Source organism: Schistocerca gregaria, chromosome 7 (assembly GCF_023897955.1).
Source record: "Schistocerca gregaria isolate iqSchGreg1 chromosome 7, iqSchGreg1.2, whole genome shotgun sequence".
NCBI classification, from domain to species: domain Eukaryota; kingdom Metazoa; phylum Arthropoda; class Insecta; order Orthoptera; family Acrididae; genus Schistocerca; species Schistocerca gregaria.
Window position 1 is genome coordinate 521,458,073 of NC_064926.1, and position 23,240 is coordinate 521,481,312.

A 23,240-nucleotide genomic window follows, 5' to 3' on the forward strand; every position below is an offset into this window, starting at 1 on the left:
GACAGACTTAATTTACTTGACTTGCCTTCATGAACTCATCCTTCAGGACAGCGTAAATAGCTTCACATGTGTTGGGTATTATTTCACTCACCGCTTGTTTCGATATTGCAGTTGAAAATTCCAAATCCTTGTAGCTCCTTCTTGTTGCTAGGAATCTTAATGTTACCGCCAGCCGTTCATGAGGAGAAATTGCCCTTCTCATACAAGTATTTTTTTCTCATAATATGAGGGGTTACAAGCTTTATGAGATAATTATAAGTTTCGACATCCAGCCTCAAATAATTTCGCCAGTTCGCAACGATGATATTTTTTTATTATCGTTTCTCTGTTTGCTGAGGCGTCAACTGCCCGCAATTTTTCAATTAGATCATTGTATGCTGCTGTCTTTTTTTCTCGGTCACTATATTCTTTACCTTTAATCTTCCACAAACATGGGTGGTTTCTATATATTTCAATGAACTCACTTACAAACTCTCGAGAACACTGACGAGAATCAGCCATTTTAATGCCCTGTGCGCACAAATACAAACAGTAGACTTAGCAAACAGCTGTTTCGCGCCAGATTTGCGGCGATCTCCTGTCCACACGCTCCAACTTGTCTGCGCAGATATTGTTTGAACCCACAGATTTGAGAGGTTTCGCTCAAACCTCCAACTCCAACTTCCAGGTTTGCACACACCTTAGGTTGGTGCAAATATTCTGTCCACACACGGCGATCTGTCTGCGCAGATGTGATGTGCGCAGACATTTGCGCAGACAGATCGTTGCGTGTGGACGAGCCTTAAGTGAAGTGATGTTGATCGAAGTCTCCCCCATTATTTGACGGTGGACATTTCCATCGACTTTGGAATGTCAGTCGTGTGTATGTAGCATCTGTGGTGGTGTGTGTCTGATGTAAACAAGCCATGACAGGAATAATGCAAGAAGCTGAGATGTTGCAGGAGTTATCTATTCCGAACTGCTGACGATGACTGAACTTTGATTTCAGTACGTAGGCTGCCTTCGTTGACTGGTGGCAGCGGTTGTTTGTTGGCCGAGAACAGAGTACTGCAGAGGTGCCAAATCAAAATAATGGGCAGTCGATTGCAGGCAATTTTAATGAGGGATAAGTATAACACGAGGTCAGTTTTAAACCTTGTCTCTACATTATTATGCAGTGAAACACTGACAAGATACGGTTTTCCTTCAGTAAGATGCTTCTGTCAATTTAAGGATTGTTTCAGCCTTTACTGTTAACAGGCCCGGCGCGTCAACAGGAGAATGGCTGATTTCTCTCCTACCAATGGCAGTGGTATTGAGTACGATAAAAACTCACAATCCAAACTATTTGCTGATGACTTTCAGTGCCGGTCTGCTAGGCGCTGCCGTATGGAAACTTATAAGAATTTCTTTATGTGAAAATTATACCTTGAAACATTTCGATGTTTATGATGTGATACCTGGCGCTGTAATATTTCTGCTTCTAGAGTTGCAGAAAACAAGTAAGTACATCACCCGTAGTTCTTCCATGAAGGTAGGCCCAGAAATGTTGCAGTAGAAGCTATCGTATTATTATTTGCCAATAAATCTGGCGGCTAAACGATACTTACTTGGTTGATGATACTGGAAAGTGGTCAGTGTTGCTTTTAACAATTTGTCTAACACTGTAAACACTGACGACATACAACACTGGTTTTATCCTAAAATTATATTTGACAGTTGCAAGCGATTGTCAGACAGTGAGAAATTTTTCAGAGCAAAACCGGCTGGATATGGTGTTTATGAAAGTTTCATTCCAAGATATTTCTGTTTGAAATCTTGATCAGCATGCTTCAATAGGCTACTTCCGTTGCGTATACAATTTAGTGATCTTTAGCACACAATATTGCGTATAGAGTTTTATTTCGATCGATCATTTCCAAGTGGGGTATAAATTCTTTGTCGATGAAGTGTCTGTCTGTGTTTACCCACGCGTAATTCAGTAATTATAAAAGAAATTATTCAGTTGCAAACAGTAAGATGTCGGCTCCATTGACTGAAATATTTATGCCACGCAATATAAAGTTGGCATTGTGCATACTACACAAACAGTATCTCTTAATTTTTGGGGGTGGTGTCAAGTGTGTAGATATTAAGGTTGAGATGTGTGTGGCTGTTTCCAGTAGGTGTCATGCTTAATTAGGAAGCAATACTATTTGTAATAGCTTTGTGCTGTAGTATTTTGTAACACGGAACAACAACATTTGTCACGATTACCAAAAATCATTTAAATAATCGTTATTTCAGATATGCTTTCATAGAAACATAAATGCATGTCTTATTTGATCTATGCCGTCATCAGTATTGCGGAAATGGCTATTCTGTCTCCAACATGGTGCCTATTATGTTACTATATACACAGGGCAAGAAACGTAAAATATGTATTCATAAGACAAGGTTCATTCCATGTCAATTCAACCAATTTGAGAAAATGTTCCAGCTGATACACTCAGATTTGGCTGAAATATAGCACACCAGTGCTACCAAGTGTGGAACACTCTTGTACAAAATTTTAAGTTCTCCTGCCAATTAGTTCAAGAATTATGGCTTGTGAAAGAAAGTGGCATGATCCAGAAATTGCAACCCGCATCTGGCAATCTATCTTCAGACTATTCCCCACAGTCCAGTGAAATTTTTACAACCCTGTAACATCCACTTACAGAACACACTATTAATCAAAACACCAACAACATATTTCAAAGGGAAAATAAAAAATTCCAAAATGTGGTTTAAAAAATGTAATGCGTTAAAAAGTACAGTTGTAGGTACTCTCTGTGCCAAATATAATTCACTCAAAAATAGTATATAACACAGTTACATGCACACGAAAATACAAAAATTTGAAAAATTACCAGAAAACATGGATTTTCTAAGTGTGGTAGCACAAAAGGGACAAGTGATATCCAAGCCAAATTTCAAACACTTTATAAGTAGACCATGATATAATATGTGGCAAAATTTCAACTTGTTATTGCAAGGCATTTGTGTACAATAAAAGTTGACAGAGATGTATTTGGTTACATTGCTGTTAACGCGATTTAGCGAGTAATAGTGACGATGGAGATGGCTTGTTTCAGATAAAGCTGAAGTAATTGTTGGGAACCATTAGGCAACAAAAAGTTAGACAGTGGTAGTTTTCAGGGACAGAATGAGTCATTGTTGGGCAGGAACAACATAGGGAACAAAGCAACAATTACAGGTTACTAATGTTCTTAAGATTCTAGTTCAGACTGGTCAGTACTGTTATGGAAAGTCAGTATGGAGGCAGAGTTGCTCAAACAAGTTGCAGTTTTGGTAGAGCACAAGCATCTGAATGTCATAAAACAACATATGGAACAAAAAGTGGCATTCACTTTGTGCAGTATAATCTGGATGAATTGTACCAAGATTTGTTGCTATGGAGATCTGGGATACACCCTGTGGGCACAAGAAGTACAGTTCCAGGGAACTTTAGTGATTTTTTATCATCATATGAAAGTGTTTCTGGATAAGTATTCTTTCCTACAAAGAAGTTGTTTTGATCCATTTCGGATTCATAAGAAGACAGTGAAGTGTAGCCTCGGAGAAATTTATATAAAATCAGTATTGAAAGCGAATCACTGCATGGGACTTAACATGAAACCAGGACAAAAGTTATGTTCCAGGTGTTACACCACTAAAAAAATGAGGAATATTCTGATAATTTACATGACAGTGACGAAGAATATCAACCACCTAAAACCACAGTGGACGAACAATTAAATACTTAAGTGACTGCTCTTGGTTTGTCTCCCATGAAGGCACACAAAGTTGGGAATAGAGATGGGCCCAGCTATGGTAGAAGAAAACTACAAGAAGCTCAAATGGAATTAAAACACAAAGTAGCTGAGATGCCAGAAATGCTCAGATTTGGACAAAATTGTGCATGATTTGAAAGAAAAATGTGCCATATCCACACACCAGGAAAAAGTAGCTATTTTTACCCTTGCACATTCCAGCTGGTCTATTGACTACACTGCAAAGGAATTTAATGTTTCTACATATGTGGTAAAGCAAGCTAGGAAAATAAAAGCAACCCAAGGAGTGCTTCCACAACTTGAGCAGGCTCAGGGTAAGCAATTGAGTTCAGAAATAAAGGTGCTAGTGTCGGAGTTTTATGAAAATAATGACTACAGCTGAATAGTGCCTGGAAAAAAAGACTATGTAATGGTGAAAATGGGAAATGTACGTGTACAGACGCAAAAAATACTGTTGCTATGCAACATATCAGAACTGTATGTAGAATTCAAGGGAAAGTATCCCAATACAAAGTAGGTTTATCATCTTTTTTTCAATCTTTGGCCAAAATAGGTTGTGCCTGTAAGTGCAAGGGGCACACACAATGTTTATGTGAGACCCATCAAAATGCTAAGCTGATGTCTGCTGCTATAAAGGATTCTGGTCTGGATTACAAAGATGCAATGAAGCTGCTAGTGTGTGACATCAGTTCCTACCAGTACATGATACACAGATGTGAAAAGTGTCCTGGTAAGGCAAATCTTGCAGAACACGTGAATAGCAAACTGTATGGTGAACCCCTTGTGGATGACGATGAACTTGTTTCTTATAAACAATGGACATACATGGATCACACAAGTCTTTAAACAAAGCAAAGTACAGTGGAAAATTTTGTTGAAATGTGTTGTCAAAAAATGGACAAACTGACCACACGCAGCAACAGCACAGTCGGCTTATCTCCAGTTTTGTAAGGATAATTTGAAACAAGATGAAATTATAGTAATACTAGACTTTTCTGAAAATTATGCATTTAGGCCTATAGTTCAAGATGCCATCCAACAATATCATTGGGACAACAGTCAAGCAACTCTCCAGCCATTTGCGATTTACTATAGAGGTGAATCAGGAGGTGTGTGTGTGACATGAACCTGTGCGTTTTTAGTGACTGTTTAATTCATGATGCCTTTGCAGTTCATGCCCACATTCGCGCTGTCATGGCAAAACAAGCTGCCTCACTTACATTTTGTGAAATACTTCAGTGATGGGGTAGCTAGTCAGTACAAAAACTGTAAAAATCTCAAAAATTTATGCATGCATTACCATGCTTTACAGATTCATACAGAATGGAATTTTTTCGCAACAGTCTTGGTAAAAATGTATGTGATGGTGTTAGTGCTACCATTAAGCACGTGGTAACGCGAGCTAGTCTGCAGCGCCCTACAGGAGGTCACATTCTAACACCTCTTCAGTTATTTATCTGGGTACAGAAAAATATCTCTGGCATACAGTCATTCTGTGTTTCAAAAGATGAGGTGAAATCAGTCAAAGAATTGCTAAAAGCAGACTAGAACACGTTAACTGTTGCAGGCACAAGGAGCCATCATCACTTCTCTCCAGCGGACTCTGACAACGTGCATATGAGCAGACTAACTATAGGTTCTTGCACAACATGTCTTCACAGTGTGTCTGACTCAGTATTCAGAAGCAAAAGCAACAACATACAACCAGGTTGCTATGCTATTGCTGTTTATGATGACCTTTATAGGTCAACCATAACTATTGATTTAAAAAAAAAAATTACTTGCCACCAACAAATTCTGGCACTACAGATTAGGTCGTCCATCACACACACACACACACACACACACACACACACACACACACACACACACACACACACACACACACACACACACACACACAGATATCGCCACATGTACAAGAGAACTCTTGGTCAACGTCATGTTCTCACGAAAAACACTACACCTCACAATCCCAGCAATCAGTCCAAATAACTGGAGGAAGTTATAGCAGACAAGTCCTCCCCCCATCTCTGACTGCGATTTGTTGTTGTTGTTGTCTTCAGTCCTGAGACTAGTTTGATGCAGCTCTCCATGCTACTCTGTCCTGTGCAAGCTTCTTCATCTCCCAGTGCTTATTGCAACCTACATCCTTCTGAATCTGCTTAGTGTATTCATCTCTGGGTCTCCCTCTACGATTTTTATCCTCCACGCTGCCCTCAAATACTAAATTTGTGATCCCCTGATGCCTCAGAATATATCCTACTAACCGGTCCCTTCTTTCCCTTCTTCTTGTCAAGTTATGCCACAAACTCCTCTTCTCCTCAATTCTATTCAATACCTCCTCATTATTTATGTGATATACGCATATAATCTTCAGCATTCTTCTGTAGCACCACATTTCAAAAGCTTCTATTCTCTTTTTGTCCAAACTATTTATCGTCCATGTTTCACTTCCATACATGGCTACACTCCATACAAATACTTTCAGAAACGGCTTCCTGACACTTAAATCTGTACTTGATGTTATCAAATTTCTCTTGTTCAGAAACGCTTTCCATGCCATTGCCAGTCAGCATTTTGTATCCTCTCTACTTTGACCATCATCAGTTACTTTGCTCCCCAAATAGCACAACTCATTTACTACTTTAAGTGTCTAATTTCCTAATCTAATTCACTCAGCATCGTCCAACTTAATTCGACTACATTCCATTATCCTTGTTTTGCTTTTGTTGATGTTCATCTTATATCCTCCTTTCAAGACACTGTCCATTCCATTCATCTGCTCTTCCAAGTCCTTTGCTGTCTCTGATAGAATTACAAAGTTTTTATTTCTTCTCCATGGATTTTAATACCTACTCCGAATTTCTCTTTTGTTTCCTTTACTGCTTGCTCAGCATACAGATTGAATAACATCGGGGAGAGGCTGCAACCCTGTCTCACTCCCTTCCCAACCACTACTTCCCTTTCATGCCCCTCAACTCCAGTCAGCACTGACAAAAGCTTTTTCTATGTCTAGAAATGTAGGTTTACCTTTACTTTATCTATTTTTTAAGATAAGTCATACGGTCAGTATTGCCTCACGTGTTCCAGTATTTCTACGTTATCCTGATATTTGCTGATGACTTTCAGTGCCGGTCTGCTAGGCGCTGCCGTATGGAAACTTATAAGAATTTCTTTATGTGAAAATTATACCTTGAAACATTTCGATGTTTATGATGTGATACCTGGCGCTGTAATATTTCTGCTTCTAGAGTTGCAGAAAACAAGTAAGTACATCACCCGTAGTTCTTCCATGAAGGTAGGCCCAGAAATGTTGCAGTAGAAGCTATCGTATTATTATTTGCCAATAAATCTGGCGGCTAAACGATACTTACTTGGTTGATGATACTGGAAAGTGGTCAGTGTTGCTTTTAACAATTTGTCTAACACTGTAAACACTGACGACATACAACACTGGTTTTATCCTAAAATTATATTTGACAGTTGCAAGCGATTGTCAGACAGTGAGAAATTTTTCAGAGCAAAACCGGCTGGATATGGTGTTTATGAAAGTTTCATTCCAAGATATTTCTGTTTGAAATCTTGATCAGCATGCTTCAATAGGCTACTTCCGTTGCGTATACAATTTAGTGATCTTTAGCACACAATATTGCGTATAGAGTTTTATTTCGATCGATCATTTCCAAGTGGGGTATAAATTCTTTGTCGATGAAGTGTCTGTCTGTGTTTACCCACGCGTAATTCAGTAATTATAAAAGAAATTATTCAGTTGCAAACAGTAAGATGTCGGCTCCATTGACTGAAATATTTATGCCACGCAATATAAAGTTGGCATTGTGCATACTACACAAACAGTATCTCTTAATTTTTGGGGGTGGTGTCAAGTGTGTAGATATTAAGGTTGAGATGTGTGTGGCTGTTTCCAGTAGGTGTCATGCTTAATTAGGAAGCAATACTATTTGTAATAGCTTTGTGCTGTAGTATTTTGTAACACGGAACAACAACATTTGTCACGATTACCAAAAATCATTTAAATAATCGTTATTTCAGATATGCTTTCATAGAAACATAAATGCATGTCTTATTTGATCTATGCCGTCATCAGTATTGCGGAAATGGCTATTCTGTCTCCAACATGGTGCCTATTATGTTACTATATACACAGGGCAAGAAACGTAAAATATGTATTCATAAGACAAGGTTCATTCCATGTCAATTCAACCAATTTGAGAAAATGTTCCAGCTGATACACTCAGATTTGGCTGAAATATAGCACACCAGTGCTACCAAGTGTGGAACACTCTTGTACAAAATTTTAAGTTCTCCTGCCAATTAGTTCAAGAATTATGGCTTGTGAAAGAAAGTGGCATGATCCAGAAATTGCAACCCGCATCTGGCAATCTATCTTCAGACTATTCCCCACAGTCCAGTGAAATTTTTACAACCCTGTAACATCCACTTACAGAACACACTATTAATCAAAACACCAACAACATATTTCAAAGGGAAAATAAAAAATTCCAAAATGTGGTTTAAAAAATGTAATGCGTTAAAAAGTACAGTTGTAGGTACTCTCTGTGCCAAATATAATTCACTCAAAAATAGTATATAACACAGTTACATGCACACGAAAATACAAAAATTTGAAAAATTACCAGAAAACATGGATTTTCTAAGTGTGGTAGCACAAAAGGGACAAGTGATATCCAAGCCAAATTTCAAACACTTTATAAGTAGACCATGATATAATATGTGGCAAAATTTCAACTTGTTATTGCAAGGCATTTGTGTACAATAAAAGTTGACAGAGATGTATTTGGTTACATTGCTGTTAACGCGATTTAGCGAGTAATAGTGACGATGGAGATGGCTTGTTTCAGATAAAGCTGAAGTAATTGTTGGGAACCATTAGGCAACAAAAAGTTAGACAGTGGTAGTTTTCAGGGACAGAATGAGTCATTGTTGGGCAGGAACAACATAGGGAACAAAGCAACAATTACAGGTTACTAATGTTCTTAAGATTCTAGTTCAGACTGGTCAGTACTGTTATGGAAAGTCAGTATGGAGGCAGAGTTGCTCAAACAAGTTGCAGTATTGGTAGAGCACAAGCATCTGAATGTCATAAAACAACATATGGAACAAAAAGTGGCATTCACTTTGTGCAGTATAATCTGGATGAATTGTACCAAGATTTGTTGCTATGGAGATCTGGGATACACCCTGTGGGCACAAGAAGTACAGTTCCAGGGAACTTTAGTGATTTTTTATCATCATATGAAAGTGTTTCTGGATAAGTATTCTTTCCTACAAAGAAGTTGTTTTGATCCATTTCGGATTCATAAGAAGACAGTGAAGTGTAGCCTCGGAGAAATTTATATAAAATCAGTATTGAAAGCGAATCACTGCATGGGACTTAACATGAAACCAGGACAAAAGTTATGTTCCAGGTGTTACACCACTAAAAAAATGAGGAATATTCTGATAATTTACATGACAGTGACGAAGAATATCAACCACCTAAAACCACAGTGGACGAACAATTAAATACTTAAGTGACTGCTCTTGGTTTGTCTCCCATGAAGGCACACAAAGTTGGGAATAGAGATGGGCCCAGCTATGGTAGAAGAAAACTACAAGAAGCTCAAATGGAATTAAAACACAAAGTAGCTGAGATGCCAGAAATGCTCAGATTTGGACAAAATTGTGCATGATTTGAAAGAAAAATGTGCCATATCCACACACCAGGAAAAAGTAGCTATTTTTACCCTTGCACATTCCAGCTGGTCTATTGACTACACTGCAAAGGAATTTAATGTTTCTACATATGTGGTAAAGCAAGCTAGGAAAATAAAAGCAACCCAAGGAGTGCTTCCACAACTTGAGCAGGCTCAGGGTAAGCAATTGAGTTCAGAAATAAAGGTGCTAGTGTCGGAGTTTTATGAAAATAATGACTACAGCTGAATAGTGCCTGGAAAAAAAGACTATGTAATGGTGAAAATGGGAAATGTACGTGTACAGACGCAAAAAATACTGTTGCTATGCAACATATCAGAACTGTATGTAGAATTCAAGGGAAAGTATCCCAATACAAAGTAGGTTTATCATCTTTTTTTCAATCTTTGGCCAAAATAGGTTGTGCCTGTAAGTGCAAGGGGCACACACAATGTTTATGTGAGACCCATCAAAATGCTAAGCTGATGTCTGCTGCTATAAAGGATTCTGGTCTGGATTACAAAGATGCAATGAAGCTGCTAGTGTGTGACATCAGTTCCTACCAGTACATGATACACAGATGTGAAAAGTGTCCTGGTAAGGCAAATCTTGCAGAACACGTGAATAGCAAACTGTATGGTGAACCCCTTGTGGATGACGATGAACTTGTTTCTTATAAACAATGGACATACATGGATCACACAAGTCTTTAAACAAAGCAAAGTACAGTGGAAAATTTTGTTGAAATGTGTTGTCAAAAAATGGACAAACTGACCACACGCAGCAACAGCACAGTCGGCTTATCTCCAGTTTTGTAAGGATAATTTGAAACAAGATGAAATTATAGTAATACTAGACTTTTCTGAAAATTATGCATTTAGGCCTATAGTTCAAGATGCCATCCAACAATATCATTGGGACAACAGTCAAGCAACTCTCCAGCCATTTGCGATTTACTATAGAGGTGAATCAGGAGGTGTGTGTGTGACATGAACCTGTGCGTTTTTAGTGACTGTTTAATTCATGATGCCTTTGCAGTTCATGCCCACATTCGCGCTGTCATGGCAAAACAAGCTGCCTCACTTACATTTTGTGAAATACTTCAGTGATGGGGTAGCTAGTCAGTACAAAAACTGTAAAAATCTCAAAAATTTATGCATGCATTACCATGCTTTACAGATTCATACAGAATGGAATTTTTTCGCAACAGTCTTGGTAAAAATGTATGTGATGGTGTTAGTGCTACCATTAAGCACGTGGTAACGCGAGCTAGTCTGCAGCGCCCTACAGGAGGTCACATTCTAACACCTCTTCAGTTATTTATCTGGGTACAGAAAAATATCTCTGGCATACAGTCATTCTGTGTTTCAAAAGATGAGGTGAAATCAGTCAAAGAATTGCTAAAAGCAGACTAGAACACGTTAACTGTTGCAGGCACAAGGAGCCATCATCACTTCTCTCCAGCGGACTCTGACAACGTGCATATGAGCAGACTAACTATAGGTTCTTGCACAACATGTCTTCACAGTGTGTCTGACTCAGTATTCAGAAGCAAAAGCAACAACATACAACCAGGTTGCTATGCTATTGCTGTTTATGATGACCTTTATAGGTCAACCATAACTATTGATTTAAAAAAAAAAATTACTTGCCACCAACAAATTCTGGCACTACAGATTAGGTCGTCCATCACACACACACACACACACACACACACACACACACACACACATACACAGATATCGCCACATGTACAAGAGAACTCTTGGTCAACGTCATGTTCTCACGAAAAACACTACACCTCACAATCCCAGCAATCAGTCCAAATAACTGGAGGAAGTTATAGCAGACAAGTCCTCCCCCCATCTCTGACTGCGATTTGTTGTTGTTGTTGTCTTCAGTCCTGAGACTAGTTTGATGCAGCTCTCCATGCTACTCTGTCCTGTGCAAGCTTCTTCATCTCCCAGTGCTTATTGCAACCTACATCCTTCTGAATCTGCTTAGTGTATTCATCTCTGGGTCTCCCTCTACGATTTTTATCCTCCACGCTGCCCTCAAATACTAAATTTGTGATCCCCTGATGCCTCAGAATATATCCTACTAACCGGTCCCTTCTTTCCCTTCTTCTTGTCAAGTTATGCCACAAACTCCTCTTCTCCTCAATTCTATTCAATACCTCCTCATTATTTATGTGATATACGCATATAATCTTCAGCATTCTTCTGTAGCACCACATTTCAAAAGCTTCTATTCTCTTTTTGTCCAAACTATTTATCGTCCATGTTTCACTTCCATACATGGCTACACTCCATACAAATACTTTCAGAAACGGCTTCCTGACACTTAAATCTGTACTTGATGTTATCAAATTTCTCTTGTTCAGAAACGCTTTCCATGCCATTGCCAGTCAGCATTTTGTATCCTCTCTACTTTGACCATCATCAGTTACTTTGCTCCCCAAATAGCACAACTCATTTACTACTTTAAGTGTCTAATTTCCTAATCTAATTCACTCAGCATCGTCCAACTTAATTCGACTACATTCCATTATCCTTGTTTTGCTTTTGTTGATGTTCATCTTATATCCTCCTTTCAAGACACTGTCCATTCCATTCATCTGCTCTTCCAAGTCCTTTGCTGTCTCTGATAGAATTACAAAGTTTTTATTTCTTCTCCATGGATTTTAATACCTACTCCGAATTTCTCTTTTGTTTCCTTTACTGCTTGCTCAGCATACAGATTGAATAACATCGGGGAGAGGCTGCAACCCTGTCTCACTCCCTTCCCAACCACTACTTCCCTTTCATGCCCCTCAACTCCAGTCAGCACTGACAAAAGCTTTTTCTATGTCTAGAAATGTAGGTTTACCTTTACTTTATCTATTTTTTAAGATAAGTCATACGGTCAGTATTGCCTCACGTGTTCCAGTATTTCTACGTTATCCCAACCAATCTTCCCCAAGGTCGGCTTCTACCAGTTTTTGCATTCGTTTGTAAAGAATTTACATTAGTATTTTGCAGCCGTGATTTATTAAACTGATAGTTTGGTAATTTCCACATCTGTCAACCCCCCCCTGCGGGTCTGGGGGTTAGAATAGGCCCGAGGTATTCCTGCCTGTCGTAAGAGGCGACTAAAAGGAGTCCCGCCTGTGTCCGGAGATGGACGGTTTCACGACCTACATTTGCGTTCATTTTGGTTTTTCACTTTTTCTGGTTTCTTCCTTCCTTTGGTTGGTTCCTTTCTTTGTTCTTCTCCATCTCCTTGCCTTCTTCTCCTTGCCTTCTTCTCCTTGCCTTCTTCTCCTTGCCTCCTTCTCCTTGCCTTCTTCTCCTTGCCTTCTTCTCCTTGCCTTCTTCTCCTTGCCTTCTTCTCCTTGCCTTCTTCTCCTTGCCTTCTTCTCCTTGCCTTCTTCTCCTTGCCTTCTTCTCCTTGCCTTCTTCTCCTTGCCTTCTTCTCCTTGCCTTCTTCTCCTTGCCTTCTTCTCCTTCTCTGGTCTCCGCTTCGGTGTTTGAGACAGTCTGTCCTTTCTTTCCCTCTCTCCTTTCTTTTTCCTCTTCTTTCTTCCTCCCTGTGCGTGCCTGAAGGCCGACCCACACGTTCGCATGCGTTGCCAGTGACGAGGTAACGCTTAATTCCCCGCCCTTGGTAGACAAGTAAGGCACGCACGTACCCCCTGGTAAAGGCCAGGCCCAGGGAGGGGTGATTGCCTGAGCTGACGCCTTCCGACTGTGCCGATTGGTCCCTCCGTCCATTTCTCGGGAGGTGTCACCTGAGGTGTGAACAATCACCTAAGGCGGGAGTGCCCTCTGAGAGGGTCCCCACGAGGAAGGAGCGCGCCATCGGAGACACTGGCAATCATGGGGGATTCCTCCGCAATGGATTTCTCTTCTTCTCCTCTCTAGACTTCTGCCCACAAACAGAAACTTGACCAGCCACCAGTGACAAAAGTACTACCGCCTGCCCCACAGTTCCTCGTAGTTTCTCGATCTGAGGACGGAAAGGATTTTTCCTCTGTCAACCCTTTCGTTATCCAGAAGGGCGTAGATGCCATAGCCGGATCTGTCAAGTCTTGTACCAGGTTGCGTAATGGTACCTTGTTACTAGAAACTGAGAGCGCCTTTCAGGCACAAAAACTGCTTCGGGCCACACTCCTGTACACGTTCCCTGTCCAGGTGGAGGCTCACTGCACTTTGAATTCGTCTCGTGGAGTGGTCTATACTAGATCACTCGACGGATTGACTGATGAGGAGATTCAGTCTTTCCTCGCTGAGCAGGGCGTGACGGCTGTCCATAGGGTCATGAGGAAGGTCAACAATGACCTTGTACCGACCCGGACACTTTTCTTGACCTTTGACAGTGTTCAGCTGCCGTCACGCATCAAGGCGGGCTACGAGGTTCTCTCTGTTCGCCCCTATGTCCCGACACCTACGCGCTGCTGCCAGTGTCAGCGTTTCAATCACACTAGCCATTCTTGTTCCAATGTGGCTACATGTGTGACTTGTGGCAGGGCTGCCCATAAGGGTGACTGTCCACCTCCGTCTCCTCGTTGTGTAAACTGTCGCGGTGACCATGCAGCGTCCTCCCGCGACTGTCCCGTCTACAAGGAAGAACGCTGTATCCAAGAAATTCGGGTCAAAGAGAAAGTCTCCACCTTGGCTGCTCGCAAGCTATTCGCTAGCAGGAAGCCCACGTTGCTCCCAGCGGAGAAGTACAGTACTGTCCACGCCTCTCCTCGGACTACCAGGGAGGTGGCGACGCAGACATGCGATCTGACCTTCAGCACTGCGGTCGTCCGTTCGGACAGTGCTAAGATCGCCCGGTCGATGTCTCCTCTTCCTCCTGTCGCCCCTCCGACACAAGCACTTTTATCAGCTTCTGCCAGGACGAAGACCTAGAAGTCAGAAGCACGGGCCTTCAAGAAAGAACCGTCTCGTGCAGACCTTCTACGTACCTCGAACCCTCAGCCATCGACCACTCCTTCCACAAAACGGCCTTCCAAGAAGGCTCATAGGAAGCACAGTTTTCCTTCCCCGCCACGGCGCATTTCTCCTCCTGCGCCCCCCCAGCGGTTGCCGCCCCAGGCCGTCATCCGTTTCACCTGGCCGCACCGCTGGTAGCCGAACATCTGGCCGTTCACCAGCGGAGGAAGCTCCCCCTTCTGGCCGTCTTCACAAGATGGCCGATGAACCTCTAGAACAAATGAACGATGACTGTCCGCCTCCTGCTAGCGGCGGCAGTGCTCGCTCGAAGCCGGGCCCTCAGCGGCCTTCTCGATGATCCCTTCTTGCACCTTCTTCTTGTTACGATGGCACTTATTCACTGGAATATTCGCAGCATTCGTTCCAACCGAGAGGACTTGAAATTGCTGCTCCGCTCGCACCGTCCTCTCGTCGTAGCCCTCCAGGAAACGAAGCTACGCGCATGTGATCAAATTGCCTTGGCACACTACACCTCTGAGCGTTTTGACTTACCCCCTGTGGCAGGTATTCCGGCTCATGGAGGGGTTATGTTGCTGGTCCGGGATGATATCTACTATGATCCCATCATATTGCACACCGGCCTGCAGGCAGTTGCCGTCCGCATTACTCTCCCCAATTTTACATTTTCCATCTGTACTGTTTACACTCCATCGGCGTCTGCCGTTACCAGGGTAGACATGCTGCAAATTATTGCTCAGCTCCCTACACCATTTTTGTTAACTGGAGACTTCAATGCTCACCATCCTCTTTGGGGCTCTCCAGCATCCTGTCCGAGGGGCTCCCTGTTAGCAGACGTTTTCAACCAGCTCAATCTAGTCTGCCTTAATACTGGCGCCCCTACTTTCCTTTCAGACACCTCTCACACCTATTCCAATTTGGACCTCTCTGTCTGTACAACCCAACTTGCACGCCGGTTTGAGTGGTATGCGCTTTCTGATACATATTTGAGCGACCACTTCCCGTGTGTTATCCATCTCCTGCATCATATCCCCTCTCCGTGCTAAACTAGTTGGAACTTCTCCAAAGCAGACAAGGTGCGATAGTCAGGCCGCACACCTCACGGAAGTCATTCTCACTGCTGCTGAATATTCCATCCCTCACACTACTTCTTCTCCATGCCGCGTACCGGTCCCCTGGTGGACCGCAGCATGTAGAGACGCCTTACGTGCTCGTCAACGAGCTTTACGCACCTTTTAACGCCACCCTACAGTGGCGAATTGTATCACTTACAAACGATTACGTGCGCAGTGTCGTCGTATTTTTAATGAAAGCAAGAAAGCCAGCTGGGCTGCTTTCACAAGCACCTTCAACAGTTTTACTCCTTCTGTTGTATGGGGTAGCCTGCACCGGCTATGTAGCACTAAGGTCCACTCACCAGTTTCTGGCTTGACGGTCACGAATGACGTCCTTGTGGCCCCTGAGGATGTTTCCAATGCCTTCGGCCGCTTTTTCGCAGAGGTTTCGAGCTCCACTCATTACCCCCCTGCCTTCCTCCCCCGAAAGCAGGCAGAGGAGGCTGGGCCACCTAATTTCCGATCCTCGAATTGTGGAAACTACAATGCCCCATTCACCATGCGGGAACTCGAAAATGCGCTTGCCCGGTCACGGTCCTCCGCTCCGGGACCTGATTCTATTCATATTCGTATTCAGATGCTGGAGAACCTTTCTCCTGCGGGTAAAGGTTTCCTTCTTTGTACTTACAATCGCATCTGGATTGAGGGACATGTTCCCACATGCTGGCGCGAGTCTATTGTTGTACCGATTCCTAAGCCGGGGAAGGACAAGCACTTGCCTTCCAGTTACTGACCCATCTCGCTTACCAGCTGTGTCTGTAAAGTGATGGAGTGACTGGTTAACTCTCGGTTGGTTTGGCTGCTCGAATCTCGACGCCTACTTACCAATGTACAATGTGGATTTCGTAGGCGCCGCTCTGCTGTTGACCATCTGGTTACCCTGTCGACCTTCATTATGAATAACTTCTTGCGAAAGCGCCCGACTGCGGCTGTGTTCTTTGATTTGGAGAAGGCTTACGACACCTGTTGGAGGGCGGGCATTCTCCGCACCATGCATACATGGGGCTTTCGCGGTCGCCTCCCTCTTTTTATTCGTTCCTTTTTAATGGATCGACAGTTCAGGGTACGTGTGGGTTCTGTCCTGTCAGACACCTTTCGCCAGGAAAATGGGGTGCCACAGGGCTCCGTTTTGAGCGTCGCTCTCTTCGCCATAGCGATCAATCCTATAATGTATTGCCTCCCAGATGATGTATCAGGCTCCCTTTTCGTGGACGATTTTACCATCTATTGCAGCGCGCAGCGTACATGTTTCCTGGAGCACTCTCTTCAGTGTTCTCTTGACCGTCTTTACTTCTGGAGTGTCGCCAATGGCTTCCGTTTTTCTGCCGAGAAAACGGTCTGTATTAACTTCTGGCGCTACAAAGAGTTTCTCCCACCGTCCTTACGACTCGGCCCTGTTGCTCTCCCATTCGTGGAGACAACAAAATGTTTAGGTCTTACATTTGACAGGAAACTTAGTTGGTCTCCACATGTGTCATATTTGGCTGCCCGTTGTACCCGTTCTCTAAATGACCTCCGTGTTCTCAGTGGCATGTCATGGGTAGCGGATCGAACCGTCCTACTTCGCATATATCGGTCGATCGTCCGCTCCAAGCTGGATTATGGGTGCTTTGTATACTCCTCTGCACGGCCGTCCATCTTACGCCGCCTCAACTCCATACAACATCGGGGTTTACGGCTTGCGATCGGAGCGTTTTATACTAGTCCCGTCGAGAGTCTTTATGCTGAAGCCAGTGAATTGCCACTCACCTACCGGCGCGATATGCTGCTTTGTCGGTATGCCTGTCGGCTTCTGTCAATGCCCGACCACCCATCGTATCGTTCCTTTTTTGACGACTCTCTTGACCGTCAATATGGGTTGTATGTCTATGCCCTGCTACCCCCTGGAGTTCGCTTTCGTCGTCTCCTTCAACACCTTGATTTTTCGCTCCCTGCAACCTTTAGAGTGGGTGAGAGCCACACGCCACCTTGGCTCCAGGCTCAGGTTCGCGTTCACCTTGACCTCCGCTCGCTCCCAAAGGAGGTTACCCCCAGTTCAGTATACCACTCCCGTTTTGTCGAACTTCGTTCGAAGTTCATTAATATGACCTTCATTTATACGGATGGCTCTAAGACCAATGACGGGGTCGGGTGTTCTTTTATTGTTGGTGCACAAAGTTTCAAATACCGGCTACATGGCCATTGTTTGGTCTTCACAGCTGAGCTCTTTGCCCTCTATCAGGCTGTTCTTTACGTGTGCCGCCACCGACATTCTGCTTATGTCATCTGCTCCGATTCTTTGAGTGCCGCGGCCAAGGCTGCGGTCCTCCAGCCTCGGACGGCTTCTTGTTGTGTCACTTCATCAGATTGTAGCACGATCATTTGTCGGTGCATTTCATCGCTGTGGCATGGCGATTGGGCTGCACTTACGGACAAGAAGCTTCGGGCCTTGAAACCTCTTCCCGTAGCTTGGACGTCGTCCTCACGTCCTTCTCGGCGGAAGGAGGTCGTTTTGGCCCAGCTACGAATTGGACACTGCCAGTTCAGCCATCGCCATCTGCTGATGGCAGCGCTGGCGCCGTTCTTTCCATGTGGGCAATTGCTGACGGTCTGCCACATTTTAACGTCCTGTCCGGATTTTACTACGCTACGTCTTGATATTGGCCTGCCATGTACTCTGGATGCCATTTTAGCGTATGACCCAGGAGCTGCTGCTCGCGTTCTTCGTTTTATCAACTTGACACACCTGTCTGACGTTTGATTAATCTGTAGTTTTTTAATCCTATGTCTGTTAATACGTCTTTTGTAGTGTTGTCCCTTTTAGTTGCTGTTTTAACCTGGTGCCTCGCGGTGCATTCCTAAATTAGTCAGGGCGCTAATGACCATTGTAATTGTGCGCCCCAAAAAAAAAAAAAAATCTGTCAACAACTCCTTTCTTTGGGATTGGAATTATTCTTCTTGAAGTCTGGGGGTATTTCGCCTGTTTCATACATCTTGCTCACCAGATGGTAACGTTTTGTCAGGGCTAGCTCTCCCAAGGCTGTCAGTAGTTCTAATGGAATGCTGTCTACTCCCGGAGCCTTGTTTGTAGTTAGATCTTTCAGTGCTCTGTTGAACTCTTCACACAGTGTCATATCTCCCATTTCATCTTCATCTACATCCTCTTCCATTTACGTGATTTTGTCCTCAAATGTGGCCCTTGTATAGACCCTCTATATACTCCTTCCACCTTTCTGCTTTCCCTTCTTTGCTTAGAACTGGGTTTCCATCTGAGCTCTTGATATTCATACAAGTGGTACTCTTTTTCTCCAAAGGTCTCTTCAATTCTCCTGTAGGCAGTATCTATCTTACCCCTAGTGAGATAAGCCTCTACATCCTTACATTTATCCTCTACTCATCCCTGATTAGCAATTATGCACTTTCTGTCGATCTCATTTTTGAGACGTTTGTATTCCTTTTTGCCTGCTTCATTTACTGCATTTTTATATTTTCTCCTTTCATCAATTAAATTCAATATTTCTTCTGTTAGCCAAGGATTTCTAGTATCCCTTGTCTTTTTACCTACTTGATCCTCTGCTGCTTTCACTATTTCATCCCTCAAAGCTACCCATTATTATTATTATTATTATTATTATTATTATTATTATTATTATTATTATTTCTTTCTTTCTTATCTCAGACGTTATGTGTGGTCAAAAGTAGAAAGTGACGCGGACCTTGATCAAGCGTGACTTCCTTTTAACTGTACGGTATATGTTATATTGCATTTAGGAACTTTCGGGTAATTGAACATGTATCAATAATTACGGATTTCTGTAGTTGTATATATAAGTTTGGATGTGGCTGCATTGCGTTGATGTACTGGTGGATATTGTGTGGTATGACTCCTGTAGTTGATAGTATAATTGGTATAATGTCAACTTTATCCTGATGCCACATATCCTTGACTTCCTCAGCCAGTTGGATGTATTTTTCCTCCTGTTTTCTTTTGTATATTTGTTGTATTGGGTATGGATATTTCGATTAGTTGTGTTAATTTCTTCTTTTTATTGGTATGATGTCAGGTTTGTTATGTGGTGTTGTTTTATCTGTTATAATAGTTCTGTTCCAGAATAATTTGTATTCATCATTCTCCAGTACATTTTGTGGTCTATACTTGTATGTGGGAACGTGTTGTTTTATAAGTTTATGTTGTAAGGCAAGCTGTTGATGTATTATTTTTGCTACATTGTCATGTCTTCAGGGGTATTCTGTATTTGCTAGAATTGTACATCCACTTGTGATGTGATCTACTGTTTCCATTTGTTGTTTGCAAAGTCTGCATTTATCTGTTGTGGTGTTGGGATCTTTAATAATATGCTTGCTGTAATATCTGGTGTTTATTGTTTGATTCTGTATTGCAATCATGAACCCTTCCGTCTCACTGTATATATTGCCTTTTCTTAGCCATGTGTTGGATGCGTCTTGATCGATATGTGGCTGTGTTAGATGATATGGGTGCTTGCCATGTAGTGTTTTCTTTTTCCAATTTACTTTCTTCGTATCTGTTGATGTTACGTGATCTAAAGGGCTGTAGAAGTGGTTATGAAATCGCAGTGGTGTAGCCGATGTATTTATATGAGTGATTGCTTTGTGTATTTTGCTAGTTTCTGCTCGTTCTATAAAGAATTTTCTTACATTGTATACCTGTCCATAATGTAGGTTTTTTTTATGTCGATAAATCCCCTTCCTCTTTCCTTTCTGCTTAATGTGAATCTTTCTGTTGCTGAATGTATGTGATGTATTCTATATTTGTGGCATTGTGATCGTGTAAGTGTATTGAGTGCTTCTAGGTCTGTGTTACTCCATTTCACTACTCCAAATGAGTAGGTCAATATTGGTATAGCATAAGTATTTATAGCTTTTGTTTTGTTTCTTGCTGTCAATTCTATTTTCAGTATTTTTGTTAGTCTTTGTCTATATTTTTCTTTTAGTTCTTCTTTAGTATTTGTATTATCTATTCCTATTTTTTGTCTGTATCCTAGATATTTATAGGCATGTTTTTTCCATCGCTTCTATGCAGTCGCTGTGGTTATCCAATATGTAATCTATGTAATCTTCTTGTTTAGTGTGTTTTCCCTTGACTATGCTATTTTTCTTACATTTGTCTGTTCCAAAAGCCATATTTATATCATTGCTGAATACTTCTGTTATCTTTAGTAATTGGTTTAGTTGTTGATTTGTTGCTGCCAGTAGTTTTAGATCATCCATGTATAGCAAATGTGTGATTTTGTGTGGGTATGTTCCAGTAATACTGTATCCATAAATTGTATATTTAGCATGTTGGATAGCGGGTTCAGAGCAAGGCAGAACCAGAAAGGACTTAATGAGTCTCCTTGGTATATTCCACGCTTAATCTGTATTGGCTGTGATGTGATACTATTTGAATTTGTTTGTATATTAAGTGTGGTTTTCCAAATTTTCATTACTATGTTTAGGAACTGTATCAGTTTAGGATCTACTTTGTATATTTCCAATATTTGTAGTAACCATGAATGGGGTACACTATCAAAAGCTTTTCGGTAATCAATGTATGCATAGTGTAGCGACCTTTGTTTAGTTTTAGCTTGATATGTTACCTCTGCATCTACTATCAGTTGCTCTTTACATCCTCGTGCTCCTTTGCAACAGCCTTTATAATTTTCATTTATAATTTTATTCTGTGTTGTATGTGTCGTCAATTTCTGTGTAACGACTAAAGTTAATATTTTGTATATTGTTGGTAGGCATGTTATGGGGCGGTATTTAGCTGGGTTTGCTGTGTCTGCTTGATCTTTAGGTTTATAAAATAGAAAGAAACTTCCACATGGGAAAAATATATTAAAAACAAAGATTCCAAGACTTACCAAGCGGGAAAGCGCTGGCAGACAGGCACAATGAACAAAACACACAAACACACAGACAGAGTTACTAGCTTTTGCAACCGTTGGTTGCTTCTTCAGGAAGGAGAGGGAAAGACGAAAGGATGTGGGTTTTAAGGGAGAGGGTAAGGAGTCATTCCAATCCCGGGAGCGGAAAGACTTCCCTTAGGGGGAGAAAAAGGACAGGTGCACACACACACGCGCGCGCGCGCACACACACACACACACACACACACACACACACACACACACACACACACACACACACACACACACACACATCCATCCGCACATACCATCTTTAGGTTTCATATAAGTTATTCCATGTGTAAGTGTATCAGGGAATGTGTCTGCAATGTAACTGTTAAATAATTTAGTTAGATGTGAATGTGTTGAGGTGAACTTCTTTAGCCAGAAATTTGCTGTTTTATCTTTTCCAGGGGCTTTCTGATTGTGAGTAGAATTAATTGCTTTGGTGACTTCATGTTGCAAAATTATCACTTCAGGCATTTGTGGTATCATCTTGTATGTGTCTGTTTCTGCTTCTATCCACCATGCATGCCTGTTATGTTGTACCGGGTTTGACCATATGTTGCTCCAGAAGTGTTCCATGTCTGTTATGTTTGGTGGATTGTCTATTTTAATGTGTATGTTATCTATTGTCTGGTAAAATTTCTTTTGGTTTGTGTTGAATGTTTGGTTTTGTTTCCTTCTATTTTCACTTTTTCTAAGTCGATTGGCCAATGCTTGTAATTTCTGCTTCTTGTCATCTAATTGCTCTATCGCTTCTTTTTGTGAGATTTTACCTAACCTTTTCGTTTTCTTTTCTGACATTTGATGTCTTATAAATTGTGTTAGCTGTCAAATGTCTTTTCTCAGTTTTTCTATTCTGATCTGTAGCCTGTGTTGCCATGCTGGTTTTGTGGGTTTCTTCTGTGTGTTGGTTGGTTCTGATCCCTGCCTAGTGTGTATATTTAGTGTAGTGAGTGCTCCTATATAAACCAGTAGTTGTAACTCTTCCATTGTTCTGTTTTCATTTATTTTGTTGTGTAAGATTGTGTTGATAGTTTTTATTGTTGTTTAAACTTGTGTGTTATTTGGCGGTCTATGCAAGAATGGTCTAATGTCTGTATTTGTGTCTTTGTGTTCTATATATGTCAGCTGAAATTTTTCTTCTATATCTAACATGTGTGTCAGTTCGTGTTCTATTTGTACTTGTTCTGGTGGCAGTCTTAAGATTTTGTTTTCCTCTGATTGTTTAATTGATGCGTGTTGTTCTTTGTTTGCTCTGGGATGTGTGAATCCATTACTCCATTTTCTTCTTCTTCTTCTTCTTCTTCTTCTTCTTCTGATTGCACATTATTTTGTTCCAGTATTTGTTGTACTTGTTGTTTACTAATTCTGACTGGGTTATCCAGTTATTTTTTATTATTACACGGATCTGATCAGCTAGTCGTTGTTCTGTTAAAGATTTTAATTCTGGGTATCTGGTAATAAATGTTGTGTATACTTGTGATTTGTATCCAGTTGTGTTGGTTCCTAGGTTTGTTGCTTGGTAATAACAGAACATGAGGTGTCGATTAACTTCATCTGACCATCTCATCCTCTTTGTTTTCCTTCTAGGGTGGTTGCAGGAAGCATATCCTGCAAAACACCTATATTTGGATTTAAATCATTCTGCAGTTGGCTAGCAGTGTCGTTACCATTGTGGGCGGGCATAGGGTTCAAGCGTCGTCCCCGACCATGACGGCGCTTGTCCGAGGCTTCTTTAGTTGTGTCCTGAACCAACTAATCACACTA

The 23,240-nt window shown here is 41.7% G+C and overlaps 1 protein-coding gene across 3 annotated transcripts in view; it reads left to right on the forward strand.

Moving 5' to 3' along the window:
- Positions 1-718: 718 nt before the first annotated feature.
- Positions 719-23,240, forward strand: part of LOC126281573 (dolichol kinase-like) — a 57,591-nt gene continuing 35,069 nt past the window's right edge. Inside the window, exons 1-2 of one of the 3 annotated variants that reach the window (XM_049980646.1) lie at positions 719-1,121; positions 1,240-1,481. In XM_049980646.1, coding sequence (XP_049836603.1) covers positions 1,072-1,121; positions 1,240-1,481 — 292 coding nt within the window. In that variant the 5' untranslated portion in view covers positions 719-1,071. Of the gene's footprint in view, positions 1,122-1,223; positions 1,482-6,912; positions 7,064-23,240 lie in introns of those variants that run through there. The other 2 variants (XM_049980648.1, XM_049980649.1) reach the window with 2 other exon arrangements.